This window comes from Vanessa cardui, chromosome 23 (assembly GCF_905220365.1).
Source record: "Vanessa cardui chromosome 23, ilVanCard2.1, whole genome shotgun sequence".
Taxonomy (NCBI): domain Eukaryota; kingdom Metazoa; phylum Arthropoda; class Insecta; order Lepidoptera; family Nymphalidae; genus Vanessa; species Vanessa cardui.
The window spans coordinates 1032086-1056768 of NC_061145.1; the positions used below are offsets into that span (position 1 = coordinate 1032086).

Here is a 24683-nt window from a genome sequence, read left to right on the forward strand (position 1 = left end):
TGTGGGCCCTTCCATTTGGTTACCCTGTCGGTCCATCTCTCGTCCGCTAGTCTCGCAACATGCCCTGCCCACTTCCACTTTAGCTTTTTTGCAAAGCATAAAGCATCTTTGGCTTTGGTGATTTGCCTGATTTTTGAGTGGCGAATTTTTTGGAGCTTTTTAATATTCAACATGCTTCGTTCTATTCCGCGTTGGCAGCTAATTATTTTGTTTTTTACGGTCGTACTGTATTTCCAAGTTTGGCACGCGTATGTAAGGCAAGGTAAGAGGCATGAATTCCAGGCTTTTGTTTTTAAATTTATTGGCATGTTACTTTTAAATATTTCTCTTAAGGACCAGTACTTGTTCCAAGTGTTTTGTGTTCTTCGTGCAACCTCTTGTTCATTTTGTTTACTGTCAAAGCCAATTTGTTTCCCAAGGTAGATGTAGTTATCTGTATATTTCAAAGTGTCATTGTCTACTGATACTTTTATATTTGTGCCATTAGTCATGACCATTGTTTTGGAAAGATTAATTTCCAGACCTACCTCTTTGCTGGCTGCGTTTAGTGAATTGAGCATGGTTTGTAATTGTACGTGAGATTCTGAGAGAAGTACTAAGTCATCAGCAAAGCGTAGATGGTTCAAATATTTGCCTTTTATCTTGAGTCCTATTTTGTCCCAGTTAAGTTTGCTTATTATTGACTCTAGAATCGATATAAATAATTTTGGGGAGAGTGGGTCTCCTTGTTTCACCCCTCTTTTGATGGGAAACGCAGGGCCAGTATCGTCTAGTTTTATTTTTGCTGTGCTTCTCTTGTACGTATTTTTAATAACTTCTATGTATTCTGGTTCAACGCCTTGAGCTTGGAGAGCGGCCCAGATACTGGAGTGCGACACGGTGTCGAAAGCTTTTTTATAATCTACGAAGGCGATGTAGAGCACTCTTTGCATTTCCTTGTACTTTTCTATTAGTAATTCTAGTGTGTGTATGTGGTCAATGGTTGAAAATCTCTTGCGGAAACCTGCTTGCTCTATTGGTTGTTTTGATTCTAGTGTGACGCTTATTCTTTTATTTATGATGGAAGAAAACAGTTTGTAGATACATGAGAGTAAACTTATAGGTCTGTAATTAGTAATGTCCCTCGGATCTCCTTTTTTGTAGATAAGAATAATGTCTGATTCTAGCCATTGCGACGGTATTTCAGCAGTTACTAAGATTTGGTTAAATAAATATGTTAAGGGTGGAGACAGTATCGCACTTGCTGCTTTAATGGATTCATTAGAAATTCCGTCGGGTCCGGTGCTTTTGTCTGTCTTTAGTCTTTTTATCTCTTGTAAGATTTCATTTTCTGATATTTGTATTATGTTTCCGCTCTCTTTGCTGTACGTAGGCTTAGCATAGCTATGGTTTTTGTCATTGGCGCTATAAAGAGTCTTGTAGAAAGTTGTGGCTACCCCTACAATTTCCTTGCGATTATTCACTGTCACGTCCCCTCGGTTTAAACCATCTATCCAATGCTTGTATGTTTTTAATTCTTTAAGAGCCTTTTTGGAACTTCCCGCTTTTTTTAAATGTTTTTCAAAAGTCATCGATCTGTATGTTTTATAGTCATGTTTTATGTATTTACTTATCAGTTTGTATAGTGCTGATAGTTCGTTTTTTTCAGCTCGAGTTTTTGACCTAGTATGTTGAAGCTCCTGTCTTCTCCTGATGAGTGTCAGCGTACGTTCAGTTAGGACTCTATGGGTATCTCTTGGAATTATTTTAGGCGATCGTGCTTCACGTAAACTTTGAATTATGGCATATTCTAGTTTGTTATAGTAGTCTTGAACTGATGTTTTTCCTTGGCATATAATTATAGCTTGTAGATGAGACAGTAGGCTTTGTTTATAGTTTGATATTTCTGTGTCTGTTTTCAATGACGAGTGTTCCTTGTTTTTATATGCTGTTCGTTTCTTCTTTTGTTTTTTTATTAACAGGGTTGCTCTGATTGGTCTGTGATCCGACGGGTAATTAATGTTTAGGACTTCTATATTTTGGCATGCGTTTGGTGTATTTGTTAATATGTAGTCTATTTCGTTTTTGTGTTCTCCATTTGGAGAGCGCCAGGTCCATCTTTGGTTGGGCTTTTTGGGAAAGAAAGTGTTTAGAATAGATAATTTGTGTTCGAGAGTGAATTCAATGAGCCTTTGGCCTCTGCTGTTCCTTACGCCATAACCGTATCGTTTGGTTATTAGACGTTCGTCTCTTCCAGGTTGTCCTATTTTGGCGTTGAAATCCCCTAATATGAAATAATATTTATAAGCTTGAGTTATAGCTTTGTTGACATTTGAGTAGAAAGAGTCAATCTCATCCTCGTTTGCTGCCTCAGTCGGTGCGTATACTTGTATAAGTGACATGAATACTCCTTGAATATCTAAGTTTAGTAATGCGACTCTATCATTTATGCCAACGAAGCTTTCAATCCATTCTCTGCGAGTTTTGTTTATTATAAAACCGACTCCATTTTTGCCTGGTATTAGTCCAGTGTAGCATATAATGAAATTTTCATGTTCTTCTATTTTAGTGCCTTGGCGTCTTATTTCGCACAGACCAATTATGTCGTATTTAATTTCTTGTATTGCTTCGCTCAGTTCTATTAATCGTTCATGAGTGGATAAAGTTCTTACGTTGTAGGTTAATATATAATACTTGTCATTTTTTTTATGTGTATGATTTTGTATTTCTTGAGTTAATGTCGCTTCGTGTGTTTTCGATATTCTTTGAGATTTCTTCTTTAGAGGGTTTTGGTCTTGATCTTCCACGGTGACCAGCCGGGTTGGAAGATAAGGTTTAGTTTTTGTAGTTGATTGTTGCATATTTTCTGTTTCTGATTCCGAGGAGGGCGGTGATTGTTAGTAGTTGTTGCTTGTACTGCATTGAGCGCTAGGTATGTTGTTTGTGTTTTTACTGACAAGGAAGTTAAGTAAGCCTGGTTTCACTGTTCCTTCCGACAAACTAGACGTTCTTTTTATTTGGGTGTGGTGTCTGTTTTTCTTTCTAGCCTGTACATTTGTAACTTCGTTGGTATTTGTTTCGGGAGATGGTGTCAAAATTCTTTTATTGTTATCTTTGGGTTTGGTTTTAGGTAGTATCACAAGTTTGTCATATTTGATCTTTACTATATTGCCTTTTTCTCGCTCGGTTATAGCCTGCTCTTGTAGCACTTTTCTCTTCTCTAATATTTGCTTGGGATAGTCTTCCATTAGATAGTATGTAGTTTTACTTAGTGCCTCTTTTCTCTGTTTGAATATTTTAATTTTCGTGCCAAGTGTAGTGAATGTAGCGATTATTGGTCTAGATTTTTCCCCTTTTTTGCCGATTCTCTTCACTTCCTGTATATCCCTATGGTTTAGATCTAGAGAGAAATATTTATTAACAAAATCTATTATAATATTTTCCAGCATTTGGTATGAATTTTCGGTTTCTTCGATACCGAAGAAGACTATGTTGTTCTTTCTTGCCTGTTTTTCCATGAAGTAAATTCTTTTTTCTTGGTTTTCTAACTTTTGTTTGAGGTCTTCATACTTTTCATCCCAAATTTTAAATTTCTCTTCTAATATGCTATTTATATTTTGTGTTACGGTTTCTGTTACTTTTTCGCCGCTTTGTAGGATGGTGTTCTTTTGTGAGTCGAGTTCGTTCTGGATTTTACGTAATGCAATCATTATATCTTCCATGACTATTAAGTTACTGGTTTTGTTGGTTTGTTTTGAAACTTCTAGCGCCCTCTGGTGGAATGCGCAGAACTAGCCCCCCTTAACACTTTTTGATCACTGACGGTTCAATACATTACTTGACGACGTAATTAGTTGGTTGTTTAAATAGATGGCGTTCGTTTGTAATTATAGTATAGTTTAATTTATTTATTTAATTTTTTTTTTTTTAATTTTTTTTTTTTTTAAAATTATTAATTGCCCAGCAATATATCGTATTTCTCTCTTATCTGTAGTAGAGAATTGAGTATTTAAAAATAAATATGATACTTCTGTGGATTCGGTCGGAATCGATCTCGGTTCTGTTGGTTATTCACAGTTCTTACATACCTTTACACCAAATGAGCTTTAACTTGAGTAATGAAATTTTTCATCAGTATCCGCTCGGTCTTAGTGACTTTGAGGGTAGATTCAATGAGGGTGTTTTTTGACCACCTTCAAACTTTTTAAAGTTTACTCTTATTTTTACTATTATAATAATAATTTGTTTGATATGATTTATTATTAACTTCACTCTCACTAGTGTTTATTGTTTTAATTTTTTTTTTTTTTTTTATAGTTCACCAATTATAACGATTTTTATGTTTTACTATTGTCAATTTTTATAATGTTTGTCGACACATATATAATCACTCCTTTTTTCACTTTGTCTGAATATTCACTTTGGATAACGTTTCTGCATACGATTCATTTGTAGATATGTCTTTTACACAAAATAACAACCACTATTTCGCACATATATAATTTTAAAAGTTTATTTTTTACGGATCGAGTACTGTAAACTTTGCGTGCAGCGCCCTCTCCAAAATAATTATCACATACTAATTATATTAAGTTATCAACGTCAAAGTTGTTTATTTATCAATACTAGGAGTATTTCCCATTGAAACTCCTTTTTTTATTTTGCCATCGTATACGATTTATATTCATAACTAGTTGTGCCCGCGCCATTGTACGCGTTTGAATTTTGCAAAAAAATAGCCTAAGTTACTCCAGTTATCTGCCAGTGAAAGTCCCGTCAAAATCGGTCCATTCGTTCCAGAGATAAGCCGGAACAAACGTTTGTTTGGTTAAACGTATGTCTAGACATATCGACAGAAATTGTAAAAAATATTATTTTGGTATATGTACCGTGTATAAATACATATGCATTCAGTAAAAAGGGGCTATTTTAATATTCCAAACAGACACTCCAATTTTATTATGTGTATAGATTACAAACACAAGTAACGTAATACATGTCATTAGCATGCACTTAGTTGTAACGGTTTTAAAAATATTGCGTTAAGTCGGAAACGATAGCCATATTGCTTGATATTTTAGCGAATGCCTTGACGAAGATCCGTTACGTAAGAATTACATAAAGTTATGGTGTTGTACAAAACTGGTGGCTTGATTTATGTGTTTGATAGTGATATTTGTTCGTTGGTTGGACGAAAACAATGGTGTAAATATATTCGTCATATACATTACTAGCGACCAGCCCTGGCGTCATACGGCAATACTGATACTAAATGTACAACAGATTTTGTTTATTTACGACATTATATAAGAAACTTCTAAAATTATCTGTGTTTCTTTAATATAATGTCAATGTATTGTATACAAAAACTTTACTCGCGAATGAGTATCTATTTAAAAAACTTCATCAAAGTCCGTTACGAAATTACTATACTATGTAATGATGATATATGTACAATTATGTAAATAGTATCGTTTGTCTAGTACGTTAATATAAATATCAATATATATATATATATAATAAATATCAACTATACTTTAAATCGTTGCGTCGCTAACCTTTAAACCTATGATGTTATGTCCCTTATTCAATCCTTAAGCCGGAACAATACTAATGATTGCATTGTGATAGTAAGGATCTATGATGTATTGATGATTCCTGTCCAGGTGGGTTTGCACAAAACTCTCGTATCTCAGTCGTATTAAAATTGAAGATAATAAATATGATGTGATGCTCCTGATGTTTCCGCAACATTTAGAAAAATGTTGCGGAAAGGAATACATTAACATCAGACTGATATAACTTTGTAGTGTTGGGAAAGAGTAACTACTGAGTTTCTGGCTGATTCGTATTAAAATAATCTAAATTTCGATTCGGTAGTTTTACGTTCAATAGTATTTGTAAAAGATTACGTGAATAAAATATATTTATAATTGTGACCTCAAACTAAGACATCTTGCACCGTTACGTATAAACGTTACCTATCCTGGAAAATTATACAGGTATTTATTCAATATGATGCGCTTTATTATCTAATTATGATGTGTTTGAACGTACACGTTTTGTACACACGTGGGCGATATCGTGGGCACTCGTATTATAAAATGCGTTGAGATGGTCTAGCGACTAGAGCACTAGGATTTAAACGATTTCAAGATCAAACCCAGACTAGGACAGTTGAATACTCATGTGCTAAATTTGTGTGTGTAATTTTGTAATTGACGGTGGACAACGGTAAATTTGTCGGATGATATTCCGACACAAAGTGAATCGGAGAAAGACCTCAGTGGCGTGCACTTGGAGAGGCCTATGTCCAGCAGTGGACAAAAACGGACTGATCATGTGATATGATTCTGACACATGTATGTCTAACACACATTGTGGTGTGAATGAGATCCGTACATTATCTTCAAGAAAGTCGGGAGACCTTTTCTCAGCTGTATTAATTCTAACTACCTCCGTGGTCGAGTAGTGTGTACACCGGTTTTCATGTTTATGCCACTCCGAAGTCCCGGGTTCGATTGTTGCCGAGTCGATGTAGAAAAAGTCCATTAACTTTCTATGTTGTCTTGGGTCTGGGTGTTTGTGCTACCGTCGTTACTTCTGATTTTCCATAACACAAAAGCTTTAGCTACTAACATTAGGATCAGAGATTTATGTGATGTTGTCCAATATTTATGTAATATTATAATTTTAAATATAGTATACCTACCTTTTTATTTATATGATTTCTAAATAATGTGTAATTGTACCGTAGCGTTATTGATATGTCTAGTGCATTAATTACACCATAAAATCTCTTTCAGCTCTATATAACTTCAATTCCCCCTCATCCCTCCACTTGCCGCTGGAAGTGGGAGAGCTCGTGCACCTCGAACGAGAGACAGATGACTGGTACTGGGGTACCAGCTTGAGGAGGGAGGCAAAAGGTGCCTTCCCAAAAGGATACGTCGTTATACGAAGTTGCAATGTCGACAGGTCAGTTTAAAAACTTTTCCCTTTAATATTCTATGCCTACTACCATAAATATCTTGGCATTTTAATTTATAATAATCATCAGCCACGATCACTAAGTTACACTAACATACAGTGACATATTATGAGTTGAGGGTCCACTTTTTAACCGTCTTCTAAAAATGGAGGTTATCAGTTCGCCATGTATATATATAAGGAAGCTAGAATTTAATTTTATTTGATTATGATGATCCATTTTGGTTTCCAAGCACGTGTTCTTAATTTCGTATGTGAATGTTTGTCCGCGAATTTCTCGAAAGCTAAAAGTCGTATTGTATCATTTTTAATCTAACTGTAGAAATTTTTTTATTAACATAATAATTAACAACATTAAATGCTTAAATATATACAAATATGCACTAAAACTAGTTACTGTAAAAATCTTGACCGCGTGCAATGGTGGCAAGAATGCTAGCAGCATTTCTCCGTTGAATCGCAGTTCCGATCCTCTGGGCAAAAAACGAACCAGCCCTCCTGTCACCAGTGGAGGCAATAAGATGAGATGTTAACTTAGTTACACTTCAACTTAGGCTTAACATCTAACTTTCATTAAAATCGCTCTAGTAAAGTAACAGCCTGCACATTTCCCACTGCTGAGATGAGGCCTCCTCTTCCATTAAGGAGAGGGTTTGGAACATATCCACCACGCTGTTCCAATGCGGGTTAGTGGAATGCACATGTGGTAGAATTTCGATGAAATTAGACACATGCAGGTTTCCCCACGATGTTTTCATTCACCGCCGAGCACGAGATGAATTATAAACACAAGTTAAGCACATATATATAGTGGTGCTTGCCTGGGTTTGAACCCGCAATCATCGGTTATGTTGCAGATGTTCTAACCGCTGGGCCATCTCAGCTAGTAGTTGTTTCTAATTTTGATAAATTTTATAAATTATTATTAATTACAATTACTACTTTTTTATTAATATGTAGTTTGTTAAATGCGTATGAGATGATTAATTCATTGCAATATGTACCGACTCGTTCATTTGCATTGCGATGTTTTGAATTCCTCAGCAATGTCATATCAACCAAGTCATATTATTAATCATGTTTAATTCATGAAGGAAATAACTGTAATTGTATTTTTAAATGAAAACCATAACAGGGGATTCCCGGAAATTTATGTACGGATAGTTTTTATATGGATTTCATCATCAGAACTGGACCAAATTAAAATAGGATCACTTGGAAAGCACTAGCTTTCAAACCAAAAAAAATAAATAATCAAAATCATTTCATTCAGCGAAAAGATATGAGGTAACAAACATAAGAAAATATACAGACGATTTGATAACCTCCTCCTTTTTGAAGTTTTTGAAGATTAAAATCCAAGTAATATCTAGCATTTTATTCTTAAAGCCGGCTGACCAACATGAGCGAAGTGATTACTTGTAAATAAAGTTGCGAATGGCGGATTGAATTGATACATTAATCACTAGACTACAGTATCGCGTTGATTAACTAAAAACTTTCTCCTTAATGAGATATAAGGACTCGTGATCAGCTCTGACATATTTACGAGCTGTTACTGATCATGACACTGAAATGGTACAGTGTATCATAAATCTTAACCGAAGTTTGTGGGTTCGAACACAGGCACCAATGAGTTTTTGTTTATCTCTTAATCTCTTAAACATTATGAAGAATTTGTACGTGCTTATTGATTATTCAGTGGTTAAATTGCGTACATCTTAACCGATGTTTGCGGGTACAAACCCAAGCAAGCACCACTGAATTTTCATGTGCTAAATATTCACCTGGAGTTTAGCGATGAAGGATAACATCGTGAGGCTTTATGTGTCTAATTTCAACGAAATTCTGCCACATTTGTATTCCACCGACCGCATTGGAACAGCGTGGTGGAATATGCTCCTTACCTTCTCAGTAGGTAGTTGCTGTTCGTATTATAACTTTATATTATGCGTCCAGCAATATTGGAGTATAGTGGTGAAAGTGACTCAATTCATTAAATCGTAAAGTTAATCCATATAGTATGTCAGTATCATTACGTCCCGTAAAATGCGAGAGCAATTGAGGGTCAATGACCTATTGATAATCGCGGTCAAATGAATCATGACGCCCGTCACCCATTAATTGAAATATTATCGCTTTTAACTGGTTTTTTTATGCTTTTTTTTATTATGACTTTTCCTTCGAATATTGAATGACTTTGTGATTGGGGGAATGTCCTGGTAGGGCTTTGTGTAATATATTCTACCGCCAATGTAAGTTCCGTTCAAGTTTGAAGGGTACGTCCAGTGTAACTACAGGCATAATGACAGTTCCAAACAGACTGACACATAGAGTTTTTATCTCATTTATAATATTATTATAGGCAAACTAAAACTATTCCAAAACAAATAAATATGTACTAAAAATAATAATAAATTAACCGCGTATTCAAAATATTTTTAGCGTTTTCCTAAATTAAATAAAATGAAAAATATTAGACTACTTAAAAGTCGATTTACGATTATATAACGTAGGTACAATTATTGTTATATTTGAGCCCGGTGTCTAGCTTTCAAACTAAAACAAAAAGTATCAAAATCGTTTCACCCAGTGAAAAGTTATGAGGTAACAAACATAAAAAAAATACAGACGAATTGATAATCTCCTGCTTTTTGAAGTCGGTTGAAAATAAACTACTAAGTTTTATGTTACAAACGAAGATGAATAAACAATAATAGGCTTGCTTAGTTTGATTTGCGATCTGGTCTTCTCAGATCTCGTAATCTCGAAAATTTTGACTATAAATACGTAAGTGTAATTCTTCTATTTCGAATACCACAAGCAATATATGCTTAAAACTTTTGTAGACTATTTTTTACCTTGCTATTTCATAAATACGAGATACAATAATATATTTTGAATAATCTTGAAACGCTTTAATAAACGTAAGATATGTATGCATTTCAAACAAGTACTAGCTGGTCATTATCCACCCTCTTTACATATATGGGATGAACAAGTAAAGCTAATAATAACGCATGATAAAAAGTCTCATTTTTAAACATATATTTACGACTAAGTAGGTATTGTGTATGTTATATTATTATATATGAAGATATAAATAGACACAGGACAACTTTGAACTTTTATCGTACTCAGTCTGACGTTATGTGTAAGTAGGTATATATATATGTAGGTATATTGAAATTTATATAATTTTTTGTCGAATTTTAACGAATCCTTATCCTAACGATAAGGATTCGTTAAAATTCGACAAACAATTCAACAATTGTAAGAAGCTAGTTGGATCTTCGGTTTTGCCTGCGTGAAATTTATCAACAAACAATAACCTTCATTTTGGACACTTATGTATATCTAACAAAAATACACGCATTTTATACCCTCCAAGGGTGATTTAAAAAAGCAGATGAATCTTTTCATACTAAAATATCATGTAAATAGGTTCATCGTGACGCAGACGGAACTTCGAACTCTTACAAGAACACTTTTCATGCTCGGCGCCGATAACAAATGTTTGGATATCAATGGGATAGCATGTGTCTGTTATACAAAAGGGCTCCCAAAAGTGAGGCTAGCTATATATGAAAAAAAGATACATTTTGAAGACTGTACATATAAAACTATATTTTCAACGAAAAATTATTGAATGCTATGCATTAGAAATGTCAAATGCATAGCATTCTTTATTTGACCAGCGGGTGCAATTCGTACGATTCGGGTGTATTCTCTACAGTACTCGAGATTAACCTTTCTATAAAGACAAGCTATAAAATTGCTCGCGGAGAACAGACCCATACAGTCTGACTGTCTCAGACTTTACTTTTCATTCCTATTCCATTTAAAATTACTTGATTGTATTAGATTTTCTGTTTTTCTGTACACAGATAACTAGTTGATGATGTTGATCATAGTGTTTGTTTTTTATGTTAAGATGCGGCGAGACAGTGGTCGCTTCCTCGGGTGGGAGCGGGGTTGTACATGACATAGCCGTCACGCTACGTGAATGGCTCCAACATTGGAAACTTTTATATACGGTAAGTGAAACGTTACCAATTATGTGACAAGATTTCCCATTTGAAAATATACATATCTATAGTGACTATATCTGATTTTAATGTCCTCCTGATATGCAAGTGTTCAGGCTCGCGAAATTGTCCGTAATGTTCGGAAGGGTCCTAAGTTTGCAAAGAACTTAGAGATCTCCAGGTCAAGAGTCAAAACTTCTACTAGAATTGCAAACTCGCTGAAACACTCAATGACTTTTGACACTCAGCCTGAGACCTGATGGTATGTATTCATTCGCTAATGGAAGAAGTGTTGCTTCAGACAAATGACGACCGCTTCAAATTCATGGAGGTGAGCATGCGGGCGTTGTTGGAGCTGCGCGCGCAGGCCGCGTCTGGCGCGCTGCCGCAGGACCAGTTGCGTCGTGTGGCACGCACTGCCGTCTTCACCATCGACAAAGGCAACAGGTGCGACGCCCACACCACTATGTGTATCTAAGCTAGCAGTTGCTTGCGTACCCTATCCGATCCGTCCGACACGTCCTACGCGATCCCGTCGACAGACTCACTGCCGACAAACACTACCCAAATAGGTACCGACAACACACACCGACCTCGCTGACGGGGTCGAGGTCCCTCTTACTTACCGACACGTCGGCGCTAGGCGTACGACGTTGAATGCACACGTCATTCCTCCCTCCAGTCGACGACGGCGTCCTAAGCCGAGGTCCGGCCTCATAGGAGGCACCCTCAGGATGCACGTATTCTGAGCCCTTCAGTGGGCTCCCATCACTAGGCTTGAGTAGTTTAGCTCGCCTACCCCACCCGGTGACGCTGTAGAGGTCAATAGGGCCAAGAGCAATACACAATTCGAAAAAAAAAATCTCTTGCGTTTTAGGCTGTCAGTATGTGTCAGGCAAACAAAAGTAGCCTATGTCCTTTATTGGAGTTCAAATTGGCTTCATACCGAATGTCATCAAATTCAGTTCAGACAGACAGAGTTACTTTTACATTTATAATATAACTTAAACAGACTGTCTATTTTATAAATCTTGGTGTGCGTGACGGCTACGTTTGATACTCACCAAAGTCATACTTTACTAGTGTGCGTGTACATCTTCAACGCGTTCTTATCTTTGACAGTCTACCTAGACATAAACAATTTTTTGACATTAAACATAAACAATAAAGTCCCTATCCTCAATTTGTCTTTGATTATTGATGTGTGTCTGAATGTTTTTTATTACCAGCCAGCATCATAGTAAATTATTTGATTTTTTGTATGGTACGAAATATTATTTCCTCGTGCAATAAATAAAAGACTGCATTAGGCTTCGCTAAGCGAATTCTTTGACTCGGAATTTGACTTGGAAGAGATGTTGGAAGACATCTTTTCAGTTTCTGGTTTAGCAAAATATTGCGACAATAATAATATCCTGACTCCACCTGTCATTTGAATGCCATACAGACAAGTAGCGTTGTGTTGTTTTGTTTCATTGAATGATTTGGTTTCATAGAACGTTAGGTATGGAGCTAGCGGTAAGGACGATGAGCGGTCAGCTGGTCGATCCTCTGACGACGTCCACATTCAAATTGAACGCGTTGCACGATGAAGCCAATTCGAGAATCGATAAAAATATGGTGAGTTAATTTACTTACATGATTTACTACGCCTATTTACATTGGTACTGAACGAAGAATTATCTATCATTTGGAACAAGGATGATATGTCTTTTATGCCTGTTATTATATTGGATAAATTAGCTTTCAATCCCTAACCCAACAATACGGTGCTCGGTGATAGATATATGTGAAGAGGTCTAACTAGCACAAATCCTCGAAGCCAATTTTCGTTATTTCCCTTAGAGGATATATAAATTTATCGTATAAATGTAACAATAGGCTATTTGACAATGCGAAAAATAAATTGTGAATTTTTGTAATCAGTGTATGTTATGAGTTTAAAAATGGTTATTTACTAACGAAAGTTGAAAATAATACTTAATTTATTCAAAAATCCATAAACAAAAATGCATTTTAGCAAACGTTTGTCACGTGACACAAAACGCTCCTGATTGGCCGGGCTTATGATGAAGTTACTTTCTTGTAAACTTTGCTTTTCTACTATATATACCACTGATTAAAATATAAGAAATTGACGTCACCGACGATTGAAGTACCATATTGTCCAAGTAGCGTTTTTGCGCGCTTTTTAAATATGGAATTTTAAATATGTTATTTTTCGGCAAATACGTACTAGAAATAAAAAACACAACTTTTACTGGGTTCCTTAACCTCTACTAAATAATATAAAATGGATTTTAAAAACCAGCCAAATAGCCTATTGGTTACGTATTACAATGCTTATACAAATATCTATATCACAAGACATGGTTTTGTAACTTATACTAAGTGTCTCCGATTCTTTATAAGATAATTGTGCGACGTGCTAGCTTTCTTACCTTTGATTCTTGAAAAAAATGAGTGATTTACTCGACATTTAAATATGATGTACCATCTTTTAAGTTTACCAATTATAATATTTTCAGGAAACGACCCCAACAAGTCGGCCGACGAGCCAGACGCCCACCGCCCGCACGTACACCATAGTCGTCTACATCAAGAACTTCGTCTGTCGCATGAGCGACACCGCCGAACTGTCGCTGGCGCTCCACGACTCCGCCGGGAACAAAATCACGGAAAACGTCCTCTTGAAGTGGCCGCCCGGACACTTGGGGGCGGCCGAGCTGTTTACAGCGCCATCTGTTGTATTTACGGTGAGTTACAACTAAATACCTGGGTAGGTTTTATATATTATCAACCTCACGAGCCAAATAAGTAAGCATTGCATAATATAAAACAAAGTCGCTTACCGCTGTCTAATAAGTCAACTGATTTTGATGCGGTTATTTTTAGTAGATAGAGTGATAAAGGTGAACGAGAGGAAGGTTTTTGTATACAATACATGTACAATAAAGTAGAGAAACACTAATAATTTAGAAGTATCTAATGTAATGTCTTAAATCGTATATTTAGTATCAGCATTGTATAGTACGGCACAACTTAGATGTCGCATCGGCAAAATTCGTAAAACCGATCACACCCGAATTAAGTACGCCATCCTAAATTATCAATATTTAGTTCTCATGCGAATATGATCTTTGCACAAACGCAATAACTTGCAATATCATATGACGTAATATATTCGGTAATTTGATGCGTCGATTTACATGCACTTGCTTTCTCTGACGCGTGAATCTATAGCGACGAATAGCGTCGAATGTCGCGATAGGGAGCTGTTTCTATTGGTTGTGAAAATCGGCAGTAATCGGTTTTATTTTCATTCCATTGCATTTTCCGATGCTACATCTAATTTGTGTCGTACTGTACCCGTGCGTAGCCGGGGCGGGTCGCTAGAAAATAATAAAATTATTATTATTCAACAGGATCTAGGCAGCGATATTAAGAAAGAGAAGATATTCCTGGTGTGCCACGTGGTCCGGATAGGGGCCATGGAGCCCCAGGTTGTGGAGCACCGGCGCAGCACGCTGGCGCCGCCGGCGGGGGGCGCGGGGGGCGCGGGGGGCGCGGGGGGCATGCGGAGGCCCTTCGGCCTGGCCTGCGCGGACATCACGCAACACCTCGCCGCTGATAATTCGGACAAGGAGATCCTGTTACCCTTCTACCCGTGAGCTTATACTTTTTATATTTCATATATAAATGTAGATTTTTAAATGGACCTGGTGGTCACCAGTGGTTGGAAAAGCTTTTATAGACTATGTGTATGTAATTACACTGGCTCACTCACCATTTAAACTGCAATGTAGTATATATATTAAAAAATGGTTTTAATAAATGGAATTATATGTTACTGTAACATTAAATTGAATACTTTTGAGCCTTCTTGAATGTGAAATAAATTGCTTTCTTTCAATATGACATATTAAATAACAAAGAATGACATTAAATATTCGAAAATAGTTATTTGACAATATATATAACTGCTTTTAAAATACAGAGTGTCTTAAAAAATAGTCCATAATATTTTTGTATGGAATAGGTTGGCGGACGAGCATATGGGCCACCTGATGGTAAGTGGTCACCATCACCCATAGACAATGACGCTGTAAGAAATATTAACTATTCCTTACATTGTCAATGTGCCACCAACTTTGGGAACTAAGATGTTATGTCCCTTGTGCCTGTAGTTACACTGGCTCACTCACCCTTCAAACCGGAACACAAAAATACTGAGTACTGTTATTTGGCGGTAGAATAGTAATATATATTGGCTGATGAATGGGTGGTACCTACCCAGGCGGGCTTGCACAAAGCCCTACCACCAATAATTGAAGAAATGAATGAGAGATAAAGGCATAATACTTTTGTAACGTAAAATAAATTAAAATATATTTTTGTTTACTTTCAGGTGTGAAAAGGATAATATGGACACGTTATTGAAGAAAGTGATAGCGAATCGTGAACTCAAAGACAAACACTCGCAGGGCATGTGGGTGTTTCTCCAGATGGTGGAAGGGGACTTGAAACAGGTGAAATGGCTTGAAATATTACAAAAACATTAGATATATTGTGATTGTATTTATTTTACTAATTTAGTACATACTTACTTGGTAGGTATAGTACGACACAACTAAGATGTCGCATCGACAAAATTCGTAAAACCGATCATATCCGAATTGAGTACGCTCTCCCAAATTATTATATAATTATTTATCATGCGAATATGATCTTTGCACAAACGTAATAACTTGTATTGTCATATGACCTAATATATTCGTCAATTTGACGCGTCGATTCACATGCACTTGCTTTCTCTGACGCGTGAATCTATAGCGACGAATAGCGTCGAACGGCGCGATAGGGAGCTATTTCTATTGGTCGTGTATATCGGCACTAATCGGTTTTATTTTCATTCCATTGCATTTTCCGATGCTACATTTAATTTGTTTCGTTCTATATTTTGGCTAGCGGACTTTAAAGTGATTTTGTAAAATGATAAAATTACTAGTGGCTATATAATATATTGCAACTATATTAAACTACAAATTATTTTCATAATATAAATGTATTACTCCATTGACGACCTCCGTGGTCGAGTAGTGTGTACGCTGTATGGGTATGTCACTTCAAGGTGATTCCCGGCTGAGTCAATATAGATAATTAATTAGTTGTGTATGTTGTCTCGGGTCTGGGTGTCTGGTACCGTCGCTACTTCTGATGTTTCATAAGAATTTGAAACATCAGTTCAATTTGTAATTCTGTTCTCAATGTGTGATACATGCATTTCTTGTCATATTTGTATTGTATATTGTATATGTGTATTTAAATAAAACTAGTTATACCGGATTTGAATCGCGTATATTAATTATTTTTGGCATCCCGACGTTTCGAGCACTTTACAGCGTTCGTGGTCACGGGTAGAGTCTACCCGTGAAAATAATTAAAATACGCGATTCAAATCCGGTATAACTAGTTTTATTTAAATGTGTAATAATCGCGAAAAATTAAGACAACACTATGTATATGTGTATTTGTAATAATGTACTATGAATTACTGGTTTCAATTAAATAAATAAAGAACATGTGATGTTGTCGTGATACTCGCAGATCCGGTTGGAGAACCCGCACATGGTTGTGGGCAACACGGCGTTCGCTCGCAAGATGGGGTTCCCCGAGGTGATCCTGCCGGGCGACGCGCGCAACGACCTCTACGTGACGCTGCTGGGCGCCGCGCTGGCGCGCCCGCCCGGCAAGAGCTCCGAGCGGAACGTCGAGCTGGCCGCGCGCGTCGTCGACCGCCGCGGCGCGCCCGTGCCGGTACGCACACCCCCCCCCACACACACACACGCACAGAGCGCAACGTCGAGCTGGCCGCGCGCGTCGTCGACCGCCGCGGCGCGCCCGTGCCGGTACGCACACCCCCCCCCACACACACACACGCACAGAGCGCAACGTCGAGCTGGCCGCGCGCGTCGTCGACCGCCGCGGCGCGCCCGTGCCGGTACGCACACACCCCCCCCACCCCCCACCTAAACCATCTCCTTGGAAGCGTTCCGTACTGTGAAAGTGACCTCAACTTTTCAACCAATCGACTTCCGTCATATACTTAGTCCCACGACGCGACAGCTAAAGTGGGCCAAGACGATTCATTCTTATAATTGACTAATTTGTGCAAAAACTGTGCTGGTTCTGGTGTAAGGAGAACACTATAACATGTCCCCGCCTCCCGAAATCTTCGACTTATCACATCCATTCCTTTAAAGTATAGGAAATTACCTGTAAAGCAATGATATTCTTATAAACAGATATGTTATACCCATACCATACCCACCCGTTTATTTTAGTTTATTTTTACATTTCGTTAAAAGTAAAAAAGATAGCTTGATAAAAAACAATAAGTAAAAGGGATAACTACATGTTTTAATTACGCAAAACATATTACTACGTAATTATGATGTATTATAACGTATTACTACGTAAAACGACTAAAGGCAAACGTCCCAATTAGGACGTTTTCTAGTCTTCACTTTTTGCGCGTTAATAACATATCTGTTTAGGTACTACAACATCATTGCCTGTAAAGATAATTTATTTTCTATTCTTCAGGGTGTAATATCTGTGGGCGCCGGGGTGCCGCTAGTTGACGAGTACACATCGATCGTGTACTACCACGACGAACGGCCGCGATGGAATGAAGTTTTCAAGGTAACTATCCTTAAACGATATAATGATACTTATACAATGTAATAACATGAAATTAAAAACAAGTACACGTTTATTAGAATTGCTCAAACTCAAACTCAAATAACTTTATTCAATATAGAAGCATTACACTTTCTTATTGATGGTCAATTGAAACACTACCACCGGTTCGGAAAAGAAAATACCCTGACCTGAGAAGAACCGGCGAAAGAAACTCAGCGGGGTTTTTTTTTTTATTAGTCTCATATATTATTTAAACAATTTAATATGATATGAAATAGCCATGCTTTAAAATTTTAAGTAGTATCTCTCAATTTATTCAAAAATTCATAAATGAAGGTGTTTGTCAAGTGACACAAAACACTCCTGATTGGTCGGGTTTATGATGACGTTATATTTACTTTAATGCATAGTTTGTCCATATATTTGTTGGATTTGTGTGTTATATTTATTAATGTTTATTCTTGTTTTCCAACTGTACTGCTACATAACTTTGTTTTGCATTGTTAATATCTAGGTGTGCCTAAACATAGAAGAATTCAAAGAGGCACATATAGTCTTCCTCTTCCGACACCGGAGCTCGAACGAAGCGAAGGATCGCGCGGAGAAGTACTTTGCGATGTCCTACCTGCGCCTCATGCAGAAGGACGGCACCACCACGCCCGACACGCAACACAACCTAGCGGTTTATAAGGTAACCAAGGTCCTTCTGACCTAGGTTTTGCAGAAACTAGTCGATTATTCTGAGATAGCTTAGAATACAAATTTGTATAGTCTGATCTCCCATTTTAATAAACTAATGATGGCAATGTACCAAGTAATGAGCATCCAGAAAGAATTTAGCTGTAAATCGACGGCCTATGAATTATACGACTGTAAATATTGTTTAACTGCATATTCCTGACTGCCACTAAAAAAATAACTCAAAATGCACTTTGGATTTGATTACTAATTTAATTGTATTGGGTGTCGAATACAAATTGGAAAATTATAACGACTGTTGTATAAAGGGATAACTGGCTTGACGAAATAAAACAGGCGAATTTGTATAACTTAAAAATCGTGTTAACTAAATGCCGGTATGATCGCTAATCACCGTCGGAACGGTGCACATAAAAATATAACTTAAGAATAACTTATAAGTGAGCGCTTCGGGTTGCTCTTTAAACTTATCAGGCGCTCGAACAACTGTCCTTTGAATTTGCATATTTTTTCTTAAATATGTTATTGATTTGGGATCGATTAATGGGTGGTTTGCTGACACCAAACATCCCTGGGAACGCAATTTGAACGTATGTTAGTTATCTGTACTGATCTGCGCATGCGCGGTGTGTTTTTCTTGAATATCTTATTGATTTGGGATCGATTAATGGGTGGTTTGCTGACACCAAACATCCCTGGGAATTTGAATGTATGTAAGTTATCTGTACTGATCTGCGCAGGCGCGGTGTGTTTTTCTTGAATATCTTATTGATTTGGGATCGATTAATGGGTGGTTTCTTGCTGCCAAACATCCCTGGGAACGCAATTTGAACGTATGTAAGTTATCTGTACTGATGTGCGCATGCGCGGTGTGTAGCTGGAGCATAAGATATGTGTACTGATGTGCGCATGCGCGGTTTACAGCTGGAGCACAAGAAGTGCGCGGGCAGCGCGGAGCTGGAGGCGGGCGCGGCGTGCGTGGCGCTGCCGTCGCTGCGGGACGAGCTGCCGGCCGGCGCCGAGCGCGGCGTGGCGCGCGGCCCGCTGGCGCTGCTGCCGCGCGACTCGCTCAGCGTGGCCACGCGCCTCTGCTCCACCAAGCTCACGCAGCGGGGTCAGTGACCTCCGACATCCTCCTGCCCTTGTCCCACTTTTATTTGTCTCAGCAAGTCTTCTCCTGAGCTGAGATGGCCAAGTGGTTAGAACGCGTGCATCTTAACCGATGATTGCGGGTTCAAACCCAGGCAAGCACCACTATATATATGTGCTTAATTGTGTTTATAATTCATCTCGTGCTCAGCGGTGAAGGAAAACATCGTGAGGAAACCTGCATGTGTCTAATTTCATCGAAATTCTGTCACATGTGCATTCCATCAACCCGCATTGGAACAGCGTGGTGGAATATGTTCCAAACCTTCTCCTTAAAGGGAGAGGAGGCCTTTAGCCCAGCAATGGGAATTTACAGGCTGTTACTTTACTTTACTTTACTTTAAGTCTTCTCCTTCCATACCTCTCTGTCTTCATCTCACAAGTAATATTCTTTCTAACCATATCGCCTTTCACACAATCCATCCATCGTTTCTTGAGTCGTACTCTACCTTTACTCGGTGGTAGGGCTTTGTGCAAGCCCGTCTGGGTAGGTACCACCCACTCTTCAGCTATTCTACCGCCAAATAACGGTACTCAGTATTGTTGTGTTCCGGTCTGAAGGGTGAGTGAGCCAGTGTAACTACAGGCACAAGGGACATAACATCTTAGTTCCCAAGGTTGATGGCACATTGACGATGTAAGGAATAGTTAATATATCTTACAGCGTCATGCGATGGTGACCACTAACCATGAGGTGGCCCATATGCTCGTCCGCCAACCTATACCATAAAAAAAAATAACCTCTATATCCAACTATACATCCAATATAAATAATATAATAAATTTTGAATTATTATTTTCCAGAGGAAATCCTCGGAGTTCTGAAGTGGAGCGCTCATCACGCGGAGGGCACCCTGCGCACGGCACTAACTAAGCTGCTACGAGTACCAAATGATGAACTAGTCAAGTTTCTACAGGATATATTAGATGCACTATTTAGTATATTAACTCAAGTAAGTGTTAACCGGTATTATTATTAACTATTCCGGTTTTAAAGTATGGCTCCAGTGCCATAATGATATCCAACTTGCCAAAATAATAACAAAAATAAACTTACGTATTAAAGAAGTGTCCTTTATAAAAATAACTAGTTTTCACCCACGTGTGAGAGGTTTTTTTTTTAAAGAGTTGAAATGGCCCAGTGGTTAGAACGCGTGCATCTTAACCGATGATTGCGGGTTCAAACCCAGGCAAGCACCACTGATTCGTGTGCTTAATTTGTCTTTATAATTCATCTCGTGCTCAGCAGTGAAGGAAAACATCGTGAGGAAACCTGCATGTGACAAATTTCATAGAAATTCTGCCATATGTGTATTGCACCAACCCGCATTGGAACAGCGTAGTGGAATATGTTCCAAACCCTCTCCTTAATGGAAGAGGAGGCCTTATCTCAGCAGTGGGAATTTACAGGCTGTTGTTGTTGTTGTTGTTGTGAGGGTTTTAGGGGGCATGAGTAAGATTTAAAACTAAGAGTTAGAGTAAGAGTAGAAATAAAAATCTATTCCAGGTGGAGGAAAATACCGAGGAGTACACGGAGCAGAGCTACGCGGTTCTCGTCCTGGATTGCCTGTTGCAGGTCATCTCGCTGGTGGCGGACCATAAGTACCAGCATTTCCAGCCCGTTTTGCACGTCTACATAGAGAAGAGCTTCTGCGACGCGCTCGCATACGAGTACGTGTATTGAGATATCTATCTACACTAATATTATAAAGATGAAAACTTTGTTTGTTTGGTTGTAATGAATAGGCTCAAAAACTACTGGACCGATTTTAAAAATTCTTTCACCATTCGAAAGCTAAATTAATCCCGCATAACAAAGGCTAAATTTTATTTTGAAAAAAAAATAGGGTTCCGTAAGATATTTTGATTTTTTCGGGCAAAAAAGGAAAAAATCTTTCAAAAAAGAGCCCAAACCGATTCAATGTAGATTATCATTAGCTTTCTATGTTGTCTTGGGACTGGGTGTTTGTGGTACCGTCGTTACTTCAGATTTCCATAACACAAGTGCTTTAGCTACTTACAATGGGTTCAGAGTAATGTATGTGATGTTATCTCATATTTATTTATTTATTATAAATTTGATGAAATTTGGTATGAAGCTTGAACTCCAAGAAAGGACTTAGGCTACTTTTTTGCCTGGCACGTGACCCCTTAAACATACATACAATCACATATTCTTATATATATACAGTTTTGGTATTTATTTATTATATGTTCGTTGAAGTGAACATTATTGTCTTAATGGTCGTTGAACTTTTTGTTATGTATTTATTGATTATGTCACACATAGTAAAATTAAAAATATTCGTCATATAAGTAACCTCATAAAATGTCTTTTGCCCATGCCAGTGTTGTGTTAAATGGAACACCAGACTCAAAAAGTCTTTATTCCACCATTTTAATTATGGAACATGTTAATAAAGGACAAGACAAGACATAAGTGCATCTGAACCGATGATTGCGGATTGAAACCCAGGCAAGCACCGCTGATTCATGTGCTTAATTTGTCTTAATAATTCATCTCGTGCTCAGCGGTGAAGGAAAACATCGTGAAGAAACCGGTATGTGACAAATTTCATAGAAATTCGGGCACATGTGTATTTCACCAACCCGCATTGGAACAGCCCAGCAGTGGGAATTTACAGGCTGTTGTTGTTGTTGTTTTAATAATGGACAATTAATTTTCTGTATATCTTGAATTAAATCCCACGACGAGATATCGACAAATTAAAATCATTCATTTTCCAGAAAACTCATAAAAATAATGGTCTGGACGATCCGATCAGCGGAGCAAGGAGAGGTGGCCTCGAAGCGTTTGTTACAATGCATGAAGTGTCTCGAGAGCTTATCGAGAGTGCTCGTGAGGTCCTGGCAACTCAGAGCCGCTCTAGGGTCTAGAGCCACGGCTCTATCGACTGGAGGGGTGAATGGGACCGACGAACCGACGTACTGTCCAGAACTGCAGGTGAGTCTGACGTCACGAGGAAAACAGGTGGTTAGAAATTTGAACATTCAAGAAATGTGTTGTTATGTATAGTACGACACAACTTAGATGTAGCATCGGCAAAATTCGTAAAACCGATCACACCCGAATTGAGTACACTATGCCAAATTATCAATATTTATTTCTTATGCGAATATGATCTTTGCAAAAACGTAATAACTTGTAATATCATATGACCAAATATATTCGTCAATTTGGCGCGTCGATTTACATACACTTTCTTTTTCCGACGTGTGAATCTATAGCGACGAATAGCGTCGAATGGCGCGATAGGGAGCTATTTCTATTGGTTGTGTAAATCGGCAGTAATCGGTTTTATTTTCATTCCATTGCATTTTCCGATGCTACATCTAATTTGTGTCGTACTATACGTACTAATTTTTAATGTTCGATACTGGTTCGTAATACATGTTTGAACACCTTCAATGTCCGCATCGATTTATTAACTTAGAGGGCGCGTCCTCAATATACGATTAATGTATAAACTTACTGAATGAGCACCCAATCCGCAGAGCTTGCTGGAGGCGCTCGTGTGGCTCATGCGCTGCGGCGACCACGCGCTCACGTGCCAGGGCTCCGCGCTCAAGTACCTGCCGCACGCCGCGCCGCACCTCACGCGCGTGTTCCCCGACACGCAGCTCAGGTGAGCACCCGCCACGTGCAGGGCTCCGCGCTCAAGTACCTGCCGCACGCCGCGCCGCACCTCACGCGCGTGTTCCCCGACACGCAGCTCAGGTGAGCACCCGCCACGTGCAGGGCTCCGCGCTCAAGTACCTGCCGCACGCCGCGCCGCACCTCACGCGCGTGTTCCCCGACACGCAGCTCAGGTGAGCACCCGCCACGTGCAGGGCTCCGCGCTCAAGTACCTGCCGCACGCCGCGCCGCACCTCACGCGCGTGTTCCCCGACACGCAGCTCAGGTGAGCACCCGCCACGTGCAGGGCTCCGCGCTCAAGTACCTGCCGCACGCCGCGCCGCACCTCACGCGCGTGTTCCCCGACACGCAGCTCAGGTGAGCACCCGCCACGTGCAGGGCTCCGCGCTCAAGTACCTGCCGCACGCCGCGCCGCACCTCACGCGCGTGTTCCCCGACACGCAGCTCAGGTGAGCACCCGCCACGTGCAGGGCTCCGCGCTCAAGTACCTGCCGCACGCCGCGCCGCACCTCACGCGCGTGTTCCCCGACACGCAGCTCAGGTGAGCACCCGCCACGTGCAGGGCTCCGCGCTCAAGTACCTGCCGCACGCCGCGCCGCACCTCACGCGCGTGTTCCCCGACACGCAGCTCAGGTGAGCACCCGCCACGTGCAGGGCTCCGCGCTCAAGTACCTGCCGCACGCCGCGCCGCACCTCACGCGCGTGTTCCCCGACACGCAGCTCAGGTGAGCACCCGCCACGTGCAGGGCTCCGCGCTCAAGTACCTGCCGCACGCCGCGCCGCACCTCACGCGCGTGTTCCCCGACACGCAGCTCAGGTGAGCACCCGCCACGTGCAGGGCTCCGCGCTCAAGTACCTGCCGCACGCCGCGCCGCACCTCACGCGCGTGTTCCCCGACACGCAGCTCAGGTGAGCACCCGCCACGTGCAGGGCTCCGCGCTCAAGTACCTGCCGCACGCCGCGCCGCACCTCACGCGCGTGTTCCCCGACACGCAGCTCAGGTGAGCACCCGCCACGTGCAGGGCTCCGCGCTCAAGTACCTTGCTCCTCGCGTGTGGCACAAAGCGCTTCTCTCGAAGCTTCCTTCCTATGGGCTTTCCGGGAAATTATGCAATTGGATTACCAGCTTTTTGGCAGATCGGAGCATCAAGGTCGTTGTCGACGGTGCATGCTCTGACTTAAAATTCGTCAATGCTGTCTCACGAGGCTGCGTTCTATCACCCACTCTGAGTTGCAAATCAGTAACGTTCATTGCTATGTAGACGACAGTACCTTAGACAGCTTATGCATCGGCCGGGCTAATAAAACAAAATTGATGTCCGAAAATCCACAACAGCGCGATTTCTTAGACATTTTCTGTCTCGCACAACCACCTTGTGGAACCAGCTTTCGCCGGCGGTTTTTTCAAACCGATACGACATGGGAACCTTCAAGGAAAGAGCGTACTGCTTCCTCAAAGGTCGGCAACGCACCTG

At 39.7% G+C, this 24683-nt stretch overlaps 1 protein-coding gene across 1 annotated transcript in view; it reads left to right on the top strand.

Moving 5' to 3' along the window:
* The window catches only part of LOC124539661 (dedicator of cytokinesis protein 1), a 73169-nt gene that overhangs the window by 24382 nt on the left and 24104 nt on the right, over positions 1-24683 (top strand). The window contains exons 2-16 of the mRNA XM_047116966.1: positions 6786-6957; positions 10904-11006; positions 11299-11444; positions 12494-12617; positions 13526-13753; positions 14423-14664; positions 15406-15526; positions 16605-16814; positions 17604-17702; positions 18217-18393; positions 19326-19515; positions 20355-20503; positions 21058-21221; positions 22299-22515; positions 23067-23197. Coding sequence (XP_046972922.1) covers positions 6786-6957; positions 10904-11006; positions 11299-11444; positions 12494-12617; positions 13526-13753; positions 14423-14664; positions 15406-15526; positions 16605-16814; positions 17604-17702; positions 18217-18393; positions 19326-19515; positions 20355-20503; positions 21058-21221; positions 22299-22515; positions 23067-23197 — 2473 coding nt within the window. The remainder of the gene's footprint in view (positions 1-6785; positions 6958-10903; positions 11007-11298; positions 11445-12493; positions 12618-13525; positions 13754-14422; positions 14665-15405; positions 15527-16604; positions 16815-17603; positions 17703-18216; positions 18394-19325; positions 19516-20354; positions 20504-21057; positions 21222-22298; positions 22516-23066; positions 23198-24683) is intronic.